Source organism: Sardina pilchardus, chromosome 5 (assembly GCF_963854185.1).
Source record: "Sardina pilchardus chromosome 5, fSarPil1.1, whole genome shotgun sequence".
Classification (NCBI taxonomy): Eukaryota; Metazoa; Chordata; class Actinopteri; order Clupeiformes; family Clupeidae; genus Sardina; species Sardina pilchardus.
This window is the reverse complement of record NC_084998.1, coordinates 31,462,239-31,483,085: the sequence shown is the minus strand read 5'-3', so window position 1 is coordinate 31,483,085 and position 20,847 is coordinate 31,462,239. Positions and strand designations below refer to the sequence as shown.

At 43.3% G+C, this 20,847-nt stretch overlaps 1 protein-coding gene across 2 annotated transcripts; it reads left to right on the top strand.

Annotated features, from left to right (window-relative positions):
* Positions 1–204: 204 nt before the first annotated feature.
* On the top strand, positions 205–19,111 carry fam114a2 (family with sequence similarity 114 member A2). Of its 2 annotated transcripts, none has more exons than XM_062537245.1 (14): positions 205–302; positions 1,822–2,053; positions 4,198–4,297; positions 4,439–4,540; positions 4,782–4,885; positions 5,893–6,027; positions 6,726–6,887; positions 14,503–14,623; positions 14,845–14,933; positions 15,025–15,135; positions 15,742–15,887; positions 16,445–16,517; positions 16,670–16,723; positions 17,804–19,111. In XM_062537245.1, exons 2-14 carry the CDS (start codon positions 1,838–1,840, stop codon positions 17,900–17,902), a joined length of 1,512 nt encoding a protein of 503 aa, XP_062393229.1. In that variant the 5' UTR covers positions 205–302; positions 1,822–1,837; the 3' UTR covers positions 17,903–19,111. The 2 variants fall into 2 exon arrangements, with proteins under 2 accessions (XP_062393229.1, XP_062393228.1); XM_062537244.1 differs by having other exon boundaries at positions 4,779–4,885.
* The last annotated feature ends 1,736 nt before the right edge of the window (positions 19,112–20,847 follow it).

Genomic DNA, 20,847 nt, shown 5'->3' with positions numbered 1-20,847 from the left:
TTTATAGTCATTATTTAATAAAATGATTGGTCTCCAATTATTTAGCAGTTTGGGGCCATAAGCAAAGTCTTTTTAAGTGTCTCTGCCATAAAGTGCTGGTTCTGTCGTTATCAACAAAGCGCTTGGTCATCCACATCCATAGGGGGCGATGCTGGCTTTCTAATGTAGACTACTCAATCAGTACAAACACGTAGATGAAGAACTCTCGGAACAAAACAAATCCCATCAGGAGGAGCAGCCCTGTGAAGTGACGTGACGTGGCTCACTTTTTGGACCACTCGACGCAGTAATTGAAGATTAATGTAAGTTTTCATAGTGAAATTGGGTTGGTTCGTCTCAAGTCCTCTCATTCTAGATAACTGTTTTGATATGTCCGAATGAACTTACAGAACGAAGAGTTTCGCTGTGTAAATACAAAGCTAGCTAATTTTCCATGCTGACTTATGTCAGCAGGTTTTAACACCACAATAAGGTACATAAGATCAAAATCAAATCAAATTCACAAGTGTATTTCTTATAAAGAAGTCCCACTGTTGTGTTTCACGCAGTGGAAACTGTTATGACACAACATGTAGCATTGCCAGTCCGGTAATGCTGAGGTTGTAGAAGAAACAGCTAGTTTGCTGTAGAATGTTGTGTCAGCATAATTTTAAAGATTTAAATGAAATCGTATGGCATATGAATATGGTCCTTAGGCTATTGCTTGCAATGGGGCTGGTTTTCTACCTTACTTTATCTACTGTTCACATAATGCATTGTGTGTCACTTTGGTCTTGTACTTTGGGCACAGTTATCACACTGTGTTTCCCCTGTGCACGCAATCTTGTTATTGATTACTGTTGACAACGCTGAGCTGACTACTCAGACTCAGTCCTGGCCCATGCACCCTAGCGACCCACTACTTTCCCTATGACAATTCTTAACCCCTATGGACAATTTCATTCCCAACACTGGACTATTTTAACTTTTTGACATTAAATGACCATACTGTCCTGTAACTGACCCTAGGCAGATGGGTTGGGCCCTTGAGTCGTGGATCTACCCGAGGTTTCTTCCTACATGTATCTCCAATTCTAGGAAGCATTTCCTCGTCCCTGTTACTCATGGGCTCTCTCTGAATGTTTAACACGTGTGATGTTTTGGCGCTCTATAAGTGAAAAAAAGTTGAAATTGATATTGAAATATGACAAAGCAAATGCTTGCTGCTGCTCTGTGTTCTGTTTGTTTGTTTGTTTATATGCATTTTTTCACTTTTGTTTTAAAAAAATGTTTGAAATCATTGGCAGCTAGTGTATATTTATAAACAGTAGAGAGACACGCCCTTATGGTTAATTAAAAATCAGACTTGCCGCCCCATTCTGGACCATCTGCAAGGGTTTCACATTGTCTGCTAGAAGGTCTTCAAAGGCTGCATTACACTAGGCATATCAGCAGATGCTCCCAACCTTCACAGTGAGATGGCCAGCGTATAGAGTCAGGTAGGCTCTGATCTTCCTAATGCAGCACAGTGCAAAGCAACAGGCCAGAAACAAAAGCCTCTGAGAGGGTCAGCCATGACACTCAGGTTGCCTTTATTCTCATGGACGTGATATGAGGATGAGAGAGAGAGATAGGGAGAGAGAAAGAGAAAGAAAGAGAGAGAAAGAGAGAGAGAGAGATTGGGAAATGACGTGGGTCAGACTCAAACTCGGGTCCTCATGTGCTGTGCACCTGAACCCGAATGTGATGGTGTGATGGAATGTGAGGTGCTGTAGCAAGTTGAGCCAAAGCTTCCCCATGTCACTCAGATTTATATTGTTGTTTCTCCTGTCGTCCTTACAGCGTGAAATGTTTTAAGATGTCGGACAAGGAAGGACCCGCAGACCCTGCGACCGATGGAGCGCAGGAGCAGATGACCCCCAGTCCCTCCGAGAGCTCGACGGAGGCGCCGGGTGAGATCGCCACCGACGTCGCACCCACCCGCAAGATGCGTAGACGGCCAGAGCACAAGCCGCTCCCAGCGGACGTCCCCGAGCCAGTGGAGAAACCTGAAGCCGCCGCAGAGTCTCCGAAGGTAAGACCTCTCTCTTTCTCCTTCTACTCGGTGCAGTCACACTGGAGGACCCTGCAGTAAAAACAACATTTTACTCACGCACATCCACATTTTTCGAGTGCAAGATCAAAAACATATGGTTCAAAGAAAAAGTGAAAATCCAACTAAGTTCCTTTTTTATTCAGTTACGCTTCAAGCTTCTCTGCCCTTCTTGCAGGACCCAACTTAATAAGAAGTAAAGAATAAGAAATCATGTCGAACTACACTTTGACCGGAGAAGTTTCTTTTATTTTGCTATGCAAATCATAACAGCATCCTGTATGAACCGTACTGTCCTGTACTTTATAGACACACATGCGACTATATTTATGTATGTAAACCCACTAACATACATTGTATGTGTAGATTAGAAACTGACAAGTAATGTGTGTTTTTGTTTAGGTTGGTAGCACAGAAATGAGTGTGATAGTTGGAAGCGGTGTGTTTTGTGTCCATGCTGTTTTAGCTGAAAGGGGATGTGCATAATGTGATGTGTGTGTCGCGTGTCTTGTGTCCTTGATGTGTTAGCTGGACAGGGATGTATGTGATGTGTGTGTCTTTTGGCCGTGGGATGTTAACTGGAATGTGATGTGATGTGATGTGTGATGTGTGTCGTGTGTCCATGGTGTTGTAATGACGTCACTTTTCTGAACCAATGAGGGAACAGAGAGTGGTCGAAGGAAAATCCGTGAAGCAGCCGCGCGCTGTTTGAGACATTAATTGATAACCCCTGTTGTATCCTAATAAAGCTGACTCCGCCAAATATAAAGAAGGTCTAGTTCAAAGTAACATTATTCTCAGGGGTCAGGCTGGTGAGCCTGGTGGTGCCTTCGAAAGTAACATTGTGAATTATCCGGGATCAGGCTCATGTGGGTCATAAGCGTCTGATCATTACTATTTACTGTGTATTGCCACAGACATTCTTACCGACCCCGTATCGTCAGGAATATGCTGAGGGTCCTATTCTCCTCCACTGCCGGTTATATTCAGGCGGTTCCCGACGCAATCATTGTTACTAGTTTCCAGAAAGGAATGCAGAGGCTGCCCCGCTGACTCGGATCACTATATATGTCTACGTGCTGACCCACAACCACATGCTATGCACAGAGGGTTCTGACTGTGCTAGGATGCGATTACTCGATGCAGATTTACCATAGACATTTTAGTCTATGGCGGACCCCGTAAACAAAGCGACCCACCGCTTCATAATATTACAGTCAATTTCAAACTAATTTCAAATTACAACTTGCCCTTTCCAGTGTGGTTAACTCCTACGGCGGCGGTAGTTAAACCCTAGCCATCCATACGCTAGCACGTTACCTGGGACCGGACACAGCCGTATAAGCACTAATGGCTACGCGGATCAGCATAACAAATGTATTGGACAGGTACAAGCTAGTCATCCAACACATTACAGAAGTACATCTAAATGCAAAGTGTGAAAGTTACTTAAAACAGGTTCAAGAAATACTCAAGCTAAGATACAAAAACAGACAGAGAATGAAACATATTTTACCAGCTCAGAGGAAGATGACTACACACCGAAGTGTGGGAGTTCATAGCTAATAGAGACTCCATGAATAATGTTTTGTCTACCCTTTTATAGGCTACAAAGTTTGTGATTGGTTCACACAGTGACAGGGGTTACATGAATGGAGATCACATGATGAGTACTGTAGGTGAAACTGAGACCATTGTTGTAGTGAAACCACTTGAGTAAATCAATCAAGACATGACAATACATTTGGTTACATTTCCTGGTCCAAGTTAACTTCTGAGGACTTTGGACAAACGTGTGACAGGAGGTCCACAATAGGCCCACACTCAGTAGCTAATCAAGAGTCCATATATGATTGAAAGGAATGTCATCAGCCTGGGAACTTAGATCCTTACAGTGTGTTAGCTGAAAGGGGATGTGTGTGATGTGTGGCGTGGGATCATGGAGAGTTACAGTGTGTGATCATGATGTAATGATGTAATGTGTGTGTAATGTGATGTGTGATGTGTATCGTGTGTCCATGATGTGTTAGCTGGAAGGGGATGTGTGTGATGTGTGTGATGTAATGTGTGTGTAATGTGATGTGTGTAATGTGATGGGTGATGTGTGCCTTGTGTCCGTGGTGCAGGCGTCCACTGAAACGGCAGTGCAGCAGGGCGGATGGGGATACTGGGGAAGCTGGGGGAAGTCGCTGCTCACCACGGCAACAGCCACCGTGGCAACCGTAGGTGAGTGACCACTGACAGCTCTTAGACACACACAGTGAGTGAGAGAGAGGATGAGTGTGTTCAGTGTGTGTGTGGTGATGTACATGTTCTCTCTCTCTCTCTAACACTATGTTTCTCTAACACTCTCTCTCTCTCTCTCAGGCCAGGGCCTGTCCCAGGTGATTGAGAAGGCAGAGACCACACTGGGGATCCCCACTCCAGAGGAGCTGTCTGCACAGACTCCAGAGGACAGCAACACTGATGGTACAGACACACCAGTGCTCTGGAGAGATACAGCATATCATATAGTATCTCTGGATATATATAGCATATCATATAGTATCTCTGGAGATATATAGCATATCATATAGTATCTCTGGAGATATATAGCATATAATATAGTAGCATTATTTTGGGAGCTTTTATCGACTTTGCACAATAGTTCAATTTGAAATTCTCACTGAAAGTGTGTGCGTGTGTGTATGTGTACGTGTGTGTCCAGCAGGGGCCACTGTTGGTGCTGAGGCTGGTGCTGGTGCTGAGGGTGACATGGTGATGGGAGGGGCCCTGGGGATGCTGTCATCCCTCACCAGCGTGGTGCAGAACACAGTAAGGGCACAGAGAAACACAACACAACACAACACAACACAACACAACACAACACAACACAACACAACACAACACAACACAACACAACACAACACAACACAACACAGATTAACACAACACAAAACAGAATAGATTAACACAACACAACACAGAGCAGCGAGGTATGATGCGCTCAAAGCCAGGGTATGCTGTCATACGAAAGTGGATTTGTTTTAGCGTCGTTGTATCACCATGGTATCTTATGCTCGCAACCAAACCTGGTCGGGAGCAGGTTATGTGCCAACTTATAGCTCAAATCGTGAAAAATCACTGCCCTCTGACTAATCCTACTGACTACTGACCAATCAATTATCTTGAAAAGCGAAGTCATCTCACATGTGAGAATCTATTGGAGCGGCTCCGCCTCTTCAAACATTTTGAAACTCGAAGGCGCTTTTAACTATGTTGCGCATGCAGATATATCACTACTATGGACATGTATACCATACAATATCTGATGAACATCGATTTTTTTTAGACACTAAAAAAGACCACCCTAGATTTCGCTACCGCTCATAAATGCGGAAGTAAACATTGTTTAACCTAGGCTGTTTTGTACATCTCCACGTTTCCCGATTGGTCAAAGTCACCCCAAAAACGAGAACGCGCACAGATCTGAGCTGAAAGCCTAGTTTGACAAATTTATCACATACCTGCTATCGTAGGATCACTTAACTTAATACCCGAGTTAAGGCTTTGTGCAGCCTCGATATGTTTAGATAGCCTAGACATGTCTAACTTGCTTCGTAGGATGCCCCACAGATTAGCAGGGGAGATTATCATGAAATGATCTCTGATCACTGCTAGACCCTACAGTATAAAGACCACAGTACCTATCTGAATACAGCCCTAGAGCACATTAAAGTGCAGCACAGTCTCTCTCTGCTGAGTTTGAACAGCACATCAACTATCCGTGAAGATGGGGTGCGTCCGGTTGGGTTTGTGATGCCGACTCATTTCCTCCGCAGGGTAAAACGGTCATCACGGGCGGCCTGGACGCGCTGGAGTTCATCGGGAAGAAAACGATGGACGTGATCGCCGAGGGAGACCCAGGATTCAAAAAGACGAAGGGCCTGATGATCAGAACGTCCACTCTCTCACAGGCAAGAGCCGAGGCTGAATCTCAACTCCACTGTATTCGATACGGCACCATTGACATACAAGGTGGTAGCCAGTTACAAGAGAGAGAGGGCTTGTCTGGCTGGTTATCATGCCGACTTAAGTTAAAATCTGGGTTACATTTGTAGCGTTTGCACTTTTGCATGTTTGACTTTATGTCCAAATGGTTATTTCTTCCCATTCTGTTGCTATTTATGGGCCATTTTAAACCAAACCAATGATAGCCCATTTAAGTCCTGTAGACTGCAGGGAAAGGTGGATGTGGCGTGCCGTGTGGTGAGGTGGTGAGACCCTATAAGTCCCCCCAGCTTCCGCACAAGCTCAATGTGTCTTGCTATGTGGTCAGGTCTTACAGGAATGGGTCTTGCTGTGTGGTCAGGTTTTAAAGGCGTAGTTTGAAATGTTGGACATAGGACCTCAGTTCCTAGTTAGCCACTGTGATATAGGTCAGTGGAGAGACATTTTCAGCACATTCCATCCAGTCTAGTTACAGAGCTCGCCGGTGCGAGGCTAGCGCAAGTCAATGGTATGTCGAGCCTGCCACTAAAAACAGTCTTGCCCACAGAACACTCGAGACAAATCAATTATAACATCAAACTATTTATGTACATGTCTGTGTTGGTAGAATAATGCCTTGCTGTTTGATCAGAGTTTAAGGGAATGTGTGTTGCTGTTTGGCCAGGTCTTACGGGAGGCTAAGGAACGGGAGGAGCAGCAGCAGACGGGCGATGAGTTCTCCTCGGACACAGAGAAGAAGGCCCACTACGGCATGCTGTTCGATGAGTTCCAGGGACTGGCCCACCTGGAGGCGCTAGAGAGCTTGTCCAGGGAGAGTGAGATCAAGGTAAGTCTGCTGAAGATTTGAGCTCAACATTTAGCATTGTTTGCATTTAGCATTGTTAGCCTTCAGAGGGGTATTCCACGAACGGAGGTTTAACAAACACAGAGTTAACGCTGAACTCTAGGTTGATTGACCCTGAGCCGACTAAAACAGAGTGGTCGGTTCCACCACGCCGGTTATGAATTAGTTTAATCAACACAGGGTTGGTTAACACTGGGTTGTGCGCGTACACGCCAAACCTATAAAGACGTGATGTATGGAGCATGGAAATCCTGATCAAAAGGGCGAAACAGGCTAGCTGCCGCTAGGGGTGTAAATGTTAAGTTTTCTATTCTATTTATCTATGTGAAGAATTCTACAATAGAATCTTAAGTTTATAGAATTTCTAATTTCCATTTCCTTATCAACAAGGAATAAATATGTTTATTTGTATTCGAAGCTGCTATGGTTTCAGAATTGTTTATTTGTTATTAAAACTCTGTGCGCGAGGCGCGTCTGTATGTTGGCTACCGAAAGAACGCATAGTTCATTATTGCCATTGTCACGGTGGAGGCAGACCATAACGCTAAGCTTTGCCTTTATTTTGCATTAAGCCTTAAAGGGATATTCCGCCATTTTTGGAAATACGCTCATTTTCCACCTTCCCTCGAGCAAAACAATCGATATTTACCTTGTTCCCGTTCATCCAGCCATTCTGTGAGTCTGGCGATACAACTTTTAGCTTCAGCCTAGCATAGATCATTGAATCGGATTAGACCATTAGCTTCTCGCCTGCTAGCTTCATGTTTAAAAGTGACTAAGATTTTTGGTAATTTTCCCATTTAAAACGTGTCTCCTCTCAAGTTAGAAAGTGCAATAAGACCAACTGAAAATGAAACCTGCCGTTTTTCTAGGCTGATTTGACATGGAACTACACTCTCATCTGGCGGAATAATCAAGGCAACTTGCAGCTACTGGCACTACTACTGCTTGTTGTCTATGGGGACTATTTTCAGATGCTGCGTAAGATATCACTGCGCCTATGGTACGTTTGCAAGTTGCCTAGATTATTACGCCAGATGAGAGTGTAGTTCCATGTCAAATCAGCCTAGAAAAACGGCAGGTTTCATTTTCAGTTGGTCTTATTGCACTTTCTAACTTGAGAGGAGACACGTTTTAAATGGGAAAATTACCAGAAATCTTAGTCACTTTTAAACATGAAGCTAGCAGGCGAGAAGCTAATGGTCTAATCCGATTCAATGATCTATGCTAGGCTGAAGCTAAAACTTGTATCGCCAGACTCACAGAATGGCTGGATGAACGGGAACAAGGTAAATATCGATTGTTTTGCTCGAGGGGAGGTGGAAAATGAGCGTATTTCCAAAAATGGCGGAATATCCCTTTAAGTTATAGTGCTTAATCTAGCTGTGCGCAAGAACTACCAGCAACAAGGCCTGGTATACTTGTACTCAGAAGAGAAGAATTAAGTTAAGCTACAGTGAGAACTCGTTGGCCGCTGGTTATAGAAAGAGGTTGAGCTTAACTTAATTCTTAGGTAGGCCTTCTGATTGGGTATAACTGCCAACAAGCCCTACTTCCAAGAGAGATCATTGCCGGAGAAGAAAATCACCCATACGCTCAGCGAACAGATCTTGGCTGGAGCATCGTTGGATGTGCGAATTCAGAATGTGACTACAGTGATGCAATAGGCACCAGCCACAAAATCCTACAGTGTCAAGTGACACCTGCAGCACAGCCATCAGTTGAACTGAAGAGGGAGGTACACTTCGTGTGCAGAACTGAAGTTAAGGAGATTGGACCGACAGACATAATTAAAGCACTTGAATCAGACTTCACGGATCACTCAGCAGACGATAACCCAGTTTCTCAAGAAGATTTTCTTTTTTTGTCCAAAGTGAAGGAAGGTATAAGATTGAACAAAGATGGTCATTATGAACTTCCACTTCCATTCAAGACGGACACACCTAACCTTCCAAATAATAAACAATGTGCAGTTCGGAGACTCACTTCACTAGAACGACGACTGAAAAGGGATAAACAGTATTGCCAGGACTACGTTCACTTCATGGATGACATAATAGCCCGAGGAGATGCTGAAAAGGTTCCACAGTCTGAACTGGATGAGCAAGCCTGGTATATTCCACACCATGGAGTCTACCATCCTCAGAAGCCAGGAAAGATCCGCGTAGTGTTTGACTGTTCAGCACGCTTCCAAAACAGCTCTTTAAATGATCAGCTCTTGACTGGGCCTGACCTGACAAATACTTTGGTTGGAGTATTGTGCCGGTTTAGAAAAGGTCCAATAGCCATAATGTGCGATGTAGAGAAAATGTTTCACCAGTTTCATGTCACAAAGGAACATCAAGACTACCTCAGATTCTTATGGTGGGAGAAGGGTGATCTAAATGCAAAAGCCTCTGTGTACAGAATGAAAGTACATCTGTTTGGAGCTGCTTCATCACCTGGCTGCTGTAATTATGCATTCAAGCACCTGGCATCACAAGGCCATGGAAAGTTCAGTGAAGAGTCTATCAAGTTCATCCATGGAAGTTTTTATGTTGATGATGGTTTGACAAGCACAAAGTCCCCTGTTGAAGCCATACATTTGGTTGAAGAAGCAAGAGCCCTGTGTAGAACTGGTAACCTTCGGCTTCACAAGTTTGTATCCAACAACAAGGAGGTGATGAGAATGATACCACCTGAGGAACGTGCCCATACCAAAGATCTGGATTTGGATTTAAGAGAATATAACATTGAACGAGCTCTTGGAGTTCAGTGGTGTGTAGAAGCAGACGAGTTTCAATTCAGAGTTGTTGTCAAGAACAATCCGCTGACAAGAAGAGGAGTTCTATCGACTGTCGCCTCTATCTATGACCCTCTAGGGTTTGTAGCCCCTTTCATCTTGGTCGGCAAGCAAATACTTCAGTCACTGTGTAGAGACAAGATAAGCTGGGATGAGGATCTCCCTGAGAACATTCTACCACAATGGGAAGCATGGCTAATAGACTTGCCACGTTTAGCAGCTTTGAAAATTCCAAGAAGTTACTCTCCGTCTGACTTTGGGGAGGTTGCACGTTATGAACTTCACAACTTCTCAGATGCAAGTTGCAGTGGATATGGTGCCTGTTCTTATCTCAGAGCAATAAGTGAAACAGGGAAAATCAGTTGCTCACTGGTTATGGGGAAGGCAAGAGTGGCCCCTACTAAACTAACAACTATTCCAAGACTTGAATTGTCATCAGCAGTAACTTCAGTCCGCAATGGTTCTGTCGTCAGAAGAGAGCTTGAGATTGAAAAGCTGCAAGAGTATTACTGGACAGATTCAAAAGTTGTCCTTGGCTACTTGAATAATGATGCCAAAAGGTTCCACACCTTCGTGGCCAACCGCATTCAACGCATAAAATCCAGCACATCTCCTGAACAATGGCAACATGTAAGCTCAGAGAACAACCCAGCTGACCATGCCTCAAGAGGACTTACTGCTGTTCAGTTGAAAGAGTCTAACTGGCTGAAAGGACCGGACTTTCTTTGGAAAATAAATCTTCCACAGGAAGAAAAGACGGTGGGAGAAGTGGAACTAACTGATCCAGAGCTTCGCAAGGTCCACGTCCATACAGTAAAGACAAAAGAAGTACCTGCAATATTGAACCGCTTCACCAAATTCTCTGAATGGAACAAGGTTGTAAGAGCTGTCGCCAGACTCAAAAGATTTGTAAGAGAACTAAAAGGTCTTCAGCCAAGAACAAATGAACTAACAAGCCTTGAAGAACGAAGAGAAGCTGAAATGTTCATCATCAAGCTGACACAGGAGGAAGCCTTTGCTGAGGACATTAAGAAACTCAAGTTACAGAAAGAAGACAACTTAAGCAAACATAACAAGTTACACCAACTAAATGCCTTTCTGGATAAGAACAGTATTCTCAGAGTGGGAGGACGGCTGTCCAAATCCTCTTTACATTATGATGTTAAACACCCAGCAATTCTTCCAAAGAAGTGCCACGTTTCAGCACTGCTGGTCAAACACTACCATGAGCGAATACACCACCAAGGGAGAGGCATGACTACAAATGAACTACGTGCAAATGGAATATGGATCCTTGGATGCGGAAAGCTAGTTTCTTCACATATCTACAAGTGTGTGAAATGCCGACGATACAGAAGAACTACGGAAGTTCAACTGATGGCAGATCTACCAGAAGAAAGAACTGAAACATCTCCTCCTTTCTCATACTGTGGCGTTGACTGTTTTGGCCCCTTCATCGTAAAAGAAAACAGAAAAGAACTAAAGCGATATGGGCTGCTGTTCACCTGCCTGTGTTCCAGAGCAGTACACATAGAAACTCTGGACGATTTGACAACGGATGCCTTCATGAACGCTCTTCGAACACTTGTATCTATCAGAGGACCTGTTCGCCAATTAAGATGTGATCAAGGAACAAACTTCACAGGAGCCAAAAGAGAGTTTTATGAGCTACTCAAAGGGATGGATCAAGACCGTCAACAAACACTTGGCTGTGAGTTCATAATGAACGTCCCATCAGCGAGTCATATGGGTGGAGTTTGGGAGCGCCAGATTCGAACAATCCGCAGCATCCTGACATCCATGCTAGACAAATCTGCAAGCCGTCTTGACACCACTACGCTAAGGACATTTCTTTATGAGACCATGGCTATTATCAACAGCAGACCACTAAGCATTGAACATCTTCAAGATCCCAATGGCCCAGAACCTCTCACTCCCAACCATATACTTACAATGAAGTCATCAATCATTCTGCCCCCTCCTGGACAGTTCTGTGAAGAAGATCTTTATCTACGGAAAAGGTGGAGAAAAGTTCAGTTTCTAGCCAATGAATTTTGGAAAAGATGGAAGCGAGATTACCTACTAAATCTTCAACAAAGACAGAAATGGCAAAAGAAAACTCGAAACTCACAAGTGGACGACATTGTTATTCTTAAAGATGACAACAAGCCAAGGAATGAATGGAAGCTCGGCAGAGTTATACAAGCTCACCCTAGTGCAGATGGCATGGTACGAAAGCTGAAGTTACTTATTAGTGACACTACACTTATCAATGGAAAACCACTCACTAGATCAGTTTACCTTGAAAGACCTATCCATAAAGTAGTAACACTAATTGAAGTCAGCAAAGTCTCACAGTCATACACTAACACACACACCCACACATAACTTATATTTTATTTATTTTCCTTTGTTTGGTTGGTTCTCTTTTCATTTATTTTCTTTATTTGTTATTCAAAGAAATCCCACATTCCAAATAAATGAGTGATTTGGTGGGAGTGTAAATGTTAAGTTTTCTATTCTATTTATCTATGTGAAGAATTCTACAATAGAATCTTAAGTTTATAGAATTTCTAATTTCCATTTCCTTATCAACAAGGAATAAATATGTTTATTTGTATTCGAAGCTGCTATGGTTTCAGAATTGTTTATTTGTTATTAAAACTCTGTGCGCGAGGCGCATCTGTATGTTGGCTACCGAAAGAACGCATAGTTCATTATTGCCATTGTCACGGTGGAGGCAGACCATAACGCTAAGCTTTGCCTTTATTTTGCATTAAGCCTTAAGTTATAGTGCTTAATCTAGCTGTGCGCAAGAACTACCAGCAACAAGGCCTGGTATACTTGTACTCAGAAGAGAAGAATTAAGTTAAGCTACAAGGGGCGTCTAGATTTCTAGGCGAAACGGGCCGCATGTTTCTCAGAACTCGAACGCAGGCTGTAATAAATTAGAAAAAGTTTTAAAAAGTAGCACCAAAGCAACTGCCATTCAGAGAAACCCTGGTAGCGGATCGCTGACAGCGTGAATGCATACAAAAGCACGTTCTTAAATATTTGAACTATGAATCTATTCATATCTCAGTTAAGTTTTCTTAGCATTCCTACCACATAACCTGTTATTTTATAAAGATGTAGGCTACGATGGGCCCAAGCGATCACCTGATCAAGAAAAGATAAAATATTACGATTCATGGTAGTAATTATTATTTTCCACATACATTTCTACATCTCTTTGCGCGGAATGGCTATTAGGAATGAGAAAGTGTCGTCACAGCCGTGAGCTGAGCTCCTCTAAACGGAGACGTGTGGAGGACGGTGCATGCAACAATTACGCAAGCCCGTTCGGACACACTCTTATACTACGTAGGCATTGCAATTTGGACTTCAATATCCCAAATGTGTTTTCAATCGCGGGTTCTGTTGTGTGCCAGGTTAAACGTTGCATGTGGCCCAGGAGCGGGATTAGGGTACAGGGTGATGAGCGTCGGGAGGCATGGATACCCTCGATCCCCAAGAAGCTACCCATCGCGCTGCGACCAAATACAAACGTTGAGCTATCTTGCACAAGCACATCAATTATATAAGGTCTATGATATGTTCATAATGCAACGCAGTCTGTTGAAATGTAGGCTATAGCTCAAATTACATCCTGGCATCGTAGACCGAACCAGGCAATTTTGCCTCCACATGAGTATAATCATGTGCGAAGCATCATATCATCTAATGATAAAATCGACAGCGATTAACAAACTATCTTGAAGATATTGGAAATGGCCAATATAGGCTGCGTATACCTACCTAAACATTTATACTGTAATATCCTTTCCTGTTCACATAATCGGCCTCATATATGGCTGGGGCACTTGTGCCATCAATGCACCCAATGACATAATATTGTAACCGAATGGTATCATCGTGATACCCATATGAAAAGTCAACAGCAAGGATAATTTCCGTGCCACTTGGGGACACTTAAAGCATTAGTGACCTGTGAGACGAGTTGGTGTAACTCCATTTTAATGACCCTCGTGAGTTGTGGCCAGGAAAGAGGATTAAGTCGCGCACTAACCGCTCCGCAAGACAGACTTTACGCACTAATTGGCAGACCGTAGCTTTCCCTATGCTCAGCATCTCAAATACTGTACAGAAAACTACACTTCGCAAATAAATGGAGAGCTATGCAAATAGTTTGCAGTGAACTGAGGCAGGTTGACGATTGGTAACGTTGGGCTGGAGAAGGCTATTTAAATATATTAAAGTTTAACGTGAAAAACGATATCGCTTCAGCCAAAATTCATCAAAATGTCGAGCCGTGGTCTTATCAATCTCTCTCGGTGAATTGCTCGAATTATTTGCGCTCCGATGTCAATAGGCCTCTCAGCATGCCATTGAACACGAGAAAGCTGCGGAAACGCGGGTTTAAATAGGCTACCCTGAGCTAAACCGGGTTATCTTTCAAACTTAACCTGTGCAAAACCTGCTCCGACCAGGTTAGGTTCAGAGCATATGTTTCTATAGTAACTAACATACCGTGTTCATTTTGGAACGGAAAACCTAGAGTTACCGCAAACCCTGGGTTAACTTACCCGGTTTTGTGATAAAACCGGCTTTGTGGAATACCCCTCAGCATTGTTTTTTGTTGTTGTTTGGATTGGCTCAGTTTACCTGTGCTTGGCCCGAAAAACAGTATCTAAAGAGAGAGTATAAAGAACCAGTTGGTGTGGACTAATAAAGTAAGACAGTTGTGTGGACCGTAATTAATGAATTACTACTGAACTGTAACCATTGACTGGTGCCTGTTGCGGCTGCGTCCAGGTGAAGTCTGTTCTGACCTCCATGTCTGGGGAGGAGCTGGCCCAGCTCAAGCACCATCTGGAGCAGATCAAAGAGCCTTTCTCCCTGGAGGAGTTTGATGATGACGAGGATGACTCAAAAGGTAACACCACAGACAGCGTGTGTGTGTGTGTGTGTGTGTGTGTGTGTGTGTGTGTGTGTGTGTGTGTGTGTGTGTGTGTGTGTGTGTGTGTGTGTGTGTGTGTGTGTGTGTGTGTGTGTGTGTGTGTGTGTGTGTGTGTGTGTGTGTGTGTGTGTGTGTGTGTGTGTGTGTGTGTGTGTAGAATAGAAGGTGACATTTTTCCTTTTGCATGGTTTTGTCAGAGGACAATGACAGCGCGGAATTTGCGAAGGAGTTAACAGATGCAATGAGTCGGTTGCATTTGTCCACTACAGGAGACAAACTCAGTCAGGTATGCCTCTGCCCATTTCAACATCATTTCAGTTCAATTATTCAAGGCCACTGACTAATCTGTGTGTGTGTGTGTGTGTGTGTGTGTGTAGGCTACAACAAATGTGCACAACCGCATCGCTGAGATCAAATTGGCCACATCAGCGCCACCACAGGAAGAGGATGGGGCTGAGGAGAAACCTGTAGCAAAGTGCACTACAGAGGTACCACAAAAGATTTCCATTCACTGTAACTAAGTACCTGCCAGAGTTACCACAAAAGAGTTCCATTCACTGTAACAAAGTACCCGCCAGAGTTACCATTAAAGAGTTCATTGTAACTTGTCATCCTGAGTTACTTGCTGTCTGCCTTGGGCTCTGCCATCACCTCTGTTCAGATTCACTGATACTTACGTGACGCTGACCATGATGCTAGGGATGCTAGGGAAGAGGCCAAATCACTTTGTGGTTTTATGGAGCCACCAGTGTGATTCTGTTGACAGGAAACCCTAAAACTGTCCACTGAAGCTTGTGCTAAATGTGTGTGTGTGTGTTTCCTGTTGCACTACTGTCTAGTTTGTTTGTGTATTGCATCTCTAAGGTGTGAACACAGGTTCTTGTTCGTCTTTGCTGGTTGTTTTCCAATAGATGGCTGAAGCCTGTCATGCTCTACTCCTAACCATTGTGTTTGAACCTGTTGCAAATACCCCTCTTCTGATGCTGATGTGCTATCCATCACCATGTTCAATTATGCCGCAACTACCCTTCCGTTTTGACCCTCCTAGTCATATTTGACCATGTGTTGACCAGCAGCTACCATTCTGCCAACAGGATGTGCACTCCTCGGCTATCAGAGGCCTGGCAGAGCTCACGGCCAAGTCCATCGAGCAGTTCCACAAAGTGGCTCAGGTGATCCTGCACAGTGACGGCAGCAGCGTCGAGGTGGCCACCCAGGAGCAGGCCCGAGTCCTCGCTCAGTGAGTCCTGTCCTGTCCTGTCCTGTCCTCTGTCTTTAACTTGGTTGTTAGTCTTAATCCTAATCCTTGCTGAGTTCTGTCCTGTCCTGGGGCGCGTCTCCCAAAACCATAGATGGTAACTGTGTTAGCAACTTTGTTGGTTGCAATGCAAATTTCCCCATTGCCAACTAAGTTGCTAACAGGTTAGCAACTATGGTTTTGAGAGACGCACCCCTGTCCTGTCCTGTCCTGTCCTCTGCCTTTGACTTGGTTGTTAGTCTTAATCTTGAATCTTTCGGTTTCTTGGTGTGGTGATTAATCCTAAATCCTGTTTCCTGGTTTCAGTTAGTGTTTTCTCCTTTGTTTGTAAATATTGCATGTTTGCATGTTTTTGTGTTTTCTATTGTTTCTTTTCTTCTACTCTTTTATTTCTTTGTAAAGCACTTTGGTCTTAAATGTGCTATATATATGAGACATACATACTTACTCTCTTGATTGCCCAAGGCAAATTTCTCCACTTGGAGACAATAAAGGCTCATCTTATCTTATCTTACTTGCGTTGTTTTTTTCCCCCCCAGGATCACGGTTCTGCTGTGTAAAGAGATCTCTCTCCTCTCAAAGAGCTTCACTTCCTGTCTCACCAGTGTGGGGGTATGCAATCATAGATATCAAAACACACCTGCTCTCTATCTTTTAATGCCCCTTATGTGTCTGTGATGTGCCTCTATAGTGCCACACGGTGCCATTATTTATTTATTTGTTTATAAACGTATTTTTGAAAACATTATATTTTTGTCTTGCAGTCAAATGAAAAAGGGGAGGTCCTCAACCCACTGATAACTGGAGTTTTTCTGGAGGTATGTTGCACAATGCACACTATCTGATCGGACATCAGGGGGGTATTCCAGGTACGTGGTTTAGTGACAAACCTGGGTAAGTAAACTCCGAGCAAGTGGTAAACCCCCTACAACAAGAGCCCTATGGCATTGTATTGTTAGGAGAATTAAGTCATGCAGCTCTTCTATTAGGAGGTTTACCACTTACTCATCCAGGTTTGTCACTAAACCATGTTGGAATACCCATGCAGACTTCTATGAGTTCACAAATGTAGTGCAACCTGATAGGCAGAACTTACACAGACACAGTTACAAACGTCCAGGCAAACCTGTGGAGATGAGAATTCTGCCCCAAAACGTTACCTGTCACATTTCTTTTTATGTAAGCTTATGTAAGCGAAATATGAGCGACATCATATTTTGTCAATCGACACTTGTCGTTGTGACCATAAATTAGCCGTAACCACTCTGCTTGCACCCTCTCTGGTTGGGATGGGATGGGATTTGTTTGGGATTTGTTGGGGCTGTGTGTTATGTACCACTTTCTCTGCTTGACTCTGGGGTTGTTTGTTGGGGTTGCTTGGTGTTTGTTGAGATTTGTTTTGGTTGGTTGCGTACAGTGTGTGTTGGGGCCGTGTGTTGAAGTCCAGTCTCTGTGTTTGGCTTCTAGGGTTGGTTGGTTTTGCTTAAGATTGGTTGGGGTTGCTAAGGGTTGTTAGGGGTTTGTCGTTTGTTGGTTGGAGTTGGTTAGGGTTGTTTGGGGTGAGTTGGTTGGAGTTGGTTGCTGTTTGATTGGTGTTTTCTTGGGGTTTGTTTGTTGGGGATGTATGGTGTTTGTGGGGGGCTTGTGTTAAAGCCCAGTCTTCATGCTTGGCCCCTGGGGTTGTATGGTGTTTGTGGGGGTTGTATGGTGTTTGTGGAGGTTTGAATGGTGTTTGTGGAGGTTTGTATGGTGTTTGTAGGGGTTGTGTGGTGTTTGTGGGGGTTGTATGGTGTTTGTGGGGGTTGTATGGTGTTTGTGGAGGTTTGTGTGGTGTTTGTTGGGGTTGCATGGTGTTTGTGTGGGGCTTGTGTTAAAGTCTCGGTGCTTGGCTCCCGCAGGCCTCCAACAGCGCCTCCTACATCCAGGATGCCTTCCAGCTCCTCATGCCCGTGCTGGAGCTGGCACACATCCAGAGGACGAACGAGGCTGCCAAGTAGATGTCGCGCCCGCCCACCACACCTGCTGTGCCCGCCATGCCATCTCGCCATGCCAACATGGGACTTGCCCTCAACACAGGACCCTCTACGCCCTCTCCTCTAGGAAGGGGGGAGGGGGCATTGTGCCAGGAGCCAATACTACAGTGTGTTTTTATGAGGGGGAAATGGTAACAGTAAATGCCATCAGGATATGAAGATGGTCTTGATTATCACAGACCTATCAGAGTCAATCCTGTTATAAACATTTGCTCATTAAGTGAATATAAAGTCAAGTCCTAAAATAGATATTTGCACATTATGCAAATATAAAGTCTGTTCTATTATAAACATTTTCTCTTGAATATCTATATATATCAAAAGTTTAAGGAAACACTCATAAGGACCAACCAACCATACAGTGTCCTCTCCAGAATGGTAAAAAAAATGTAAAAAGCCAAGAACTTCGCCTGTGACCAGGAAGGTTTTTTTTTTAAATAGTTCTTAAGTCAGAATGGACAGTTGTTAGATATGGCAAGGAACAAGTCACACAAAATGCACTGTAAAAACTGCTCATAACTAGTCAGTGTCTGGCCTAAGAATAAAAAGGTTGTTTAGGTAGTGTAGATGATTATTAGTCTTTTGTCTGCCCCTTTGTCATTCCTGTACATTTGCAACACTTAGACCTGGATTAGTCAAATGATCATTTGCAGATCTCTGCTAAGATATAATACGAAACTGAAGATTTTCAATGCGTAGACTGCAAAAGCGATTGTCCCAAAGTAGTGATATTTAAAAAAAACAAGGCCATGTATATCAAGTGGTAAAATAACAGTGTGGTAACGCAATGCTCAAATGTGTGACTGATGACTGATGCTGACCTTCCATGCTGACTTTCTAATTGTATAATTTTACCAGCAGTTTTACTGATGCTGCATATATGTTCCATATGTATGCATAGCATTGTCCCATTTGGCCATATGCAAGGCATAATGTATTGTCAACCAGTCAGTATAGAAAAAGTCCAGACAGGATGAACACGATCCCAACGTGTAGAGGAGGGCCAAGTTGAATTACTTAAAATAGTGGCATTGTATTTTATTTTGCAAGAATATGTTGGCTCTCACTACTATACACATGTGTCGGTGTTGAGTATCCCCAGTGCCCTGGGCCTAATTTATGGATATACATTGTCTGTATTTTTGGAATAAATATGCTTTCTTAATTAATGCAGATTGTGAATATGTTGTGCTTTCACTTTGGTTGTGTGGACTGGGGGTGGGGGCTCATTCATGGGGGCTGTTATCATAACTTTTGCCTTTCTTTTAGTATTATGGTTCAATTTAATTCAGATGCCGTTTCATCTTTAACAATGAATGCCGAACAGAGACAAAAGCACTTACTGTATTTTTTTGCGGTTTTTTTTAAAGATGAGTTGATACATACCTCTCACGTTTCAATGCGTGCACTCACTGGCTCACAGGTAAAAGAGATAACTATATTGTTCGGCGGAATAATATTGGGAGCACTTGAGAGCAGTAATATCCTCACTCCAAAGTGAAACTGAAAGTGCAAGAGTGAGGATATTACTGCGCCACACAATCTAGTTATCCCTCTTACCTGCTTAGATATGCACCACGTTTTATTTTGTCTCACCATACTTGGTTGTGTGACTACTCGTGTAACTGTATTTTAATAGGGAAAACATGGAGGTGTTTGGTCGCTTCTAACTTCATCTCTGTTTGGATCCTAATGAATGCATTGGGCTAGCTGCTATCAAAGTTGTGCCGCGCGCCAGAGCCAGTGAGTGCACGCATTGAAACGTGAGAGGTATGTATCAACTCGTCTTAATTAGGGGAATAGCATAGTTTAATATGAAAAACCGGTGCGTGTTCTTTTAAACACGCTTCACAGTTTAATATACTTATATGTGTTTATTCTCTCAGATGATTACAAAATGACCACACTAATGCAGCTCATTAATAACAGTGCATTGTCAAGTCTACTTTCACATATAACAGGAACAGGAAGGAATAAATTAATTAATTAAAATATAAAAATAGAAATAGTATCTTTAATAGAGTAAAAAACAATAAACTAGAAAAGCAAATGTTCAGGGTTAGTGGCGTGCTCAGTTCTCTTTGTTCTTTTGATGCTGCTTGTTGTTGGGTGCTCTTTGGTCCAAGGTAAACAGTTTGTGTGAGAAAAAGGAGAAAAAAATCCTCCACGACCAAGGCACTCCAGAGGTTTTAAAATGTCTTTATTTTGAACTAAACATGTCCAACAAGGACCTAAAAATGCCCACGTGTAGCGGCTGGGGCCTTCATCAGGGCATAGGAACAAGGGAAGAGTCAATGGCTCCATATTCCATCGCCTTAAACCTCCAGATCCAAAAAGTTTCACGCTGCAACAACACTTTAAATCTATCCTGGAATGAATGAAGAGATAGACTTTAGACCTTTTCTGTGATAATATTTTTCTATCTGTATATTTCAACTGTGTACTGTGCTTTAAAGGAGAATTCCGGTGTGAAATTGACCTTAACTGTACCGAAACATGTTGCGGAGTACTCACACGTGTTGAAGACGCACCTTCGCTCACCCCCCAGCATTCTGAACTCGCCGTTTTCAGCCGAGCTTGCAGTAGGCTTGAATCTATTAGATTGGGCATAACGTACCCTATGCAGCTAAATCACTATTTTTAAACCATTAAAACGGTTCCAAGTAACTCCACACTGCATTGGTAGACTTCTGAGGGTCCTGACATTTAAAACGAGATACTGAGAACTTTGGAAATGCACAGGAAGTTTATTTTAAAAAGACCGTTTACAAGCAGTACCTTCATAGAATCTCTCCGCTGGGCGCCATCTTGTAATCAAGTCGTGATAAGCCGACTGACGAGCACAAATGAACAGGAAAGACAGGGGAACATATTGCATTTTGAGCTTTCTTACTCATCATGCTCATGTA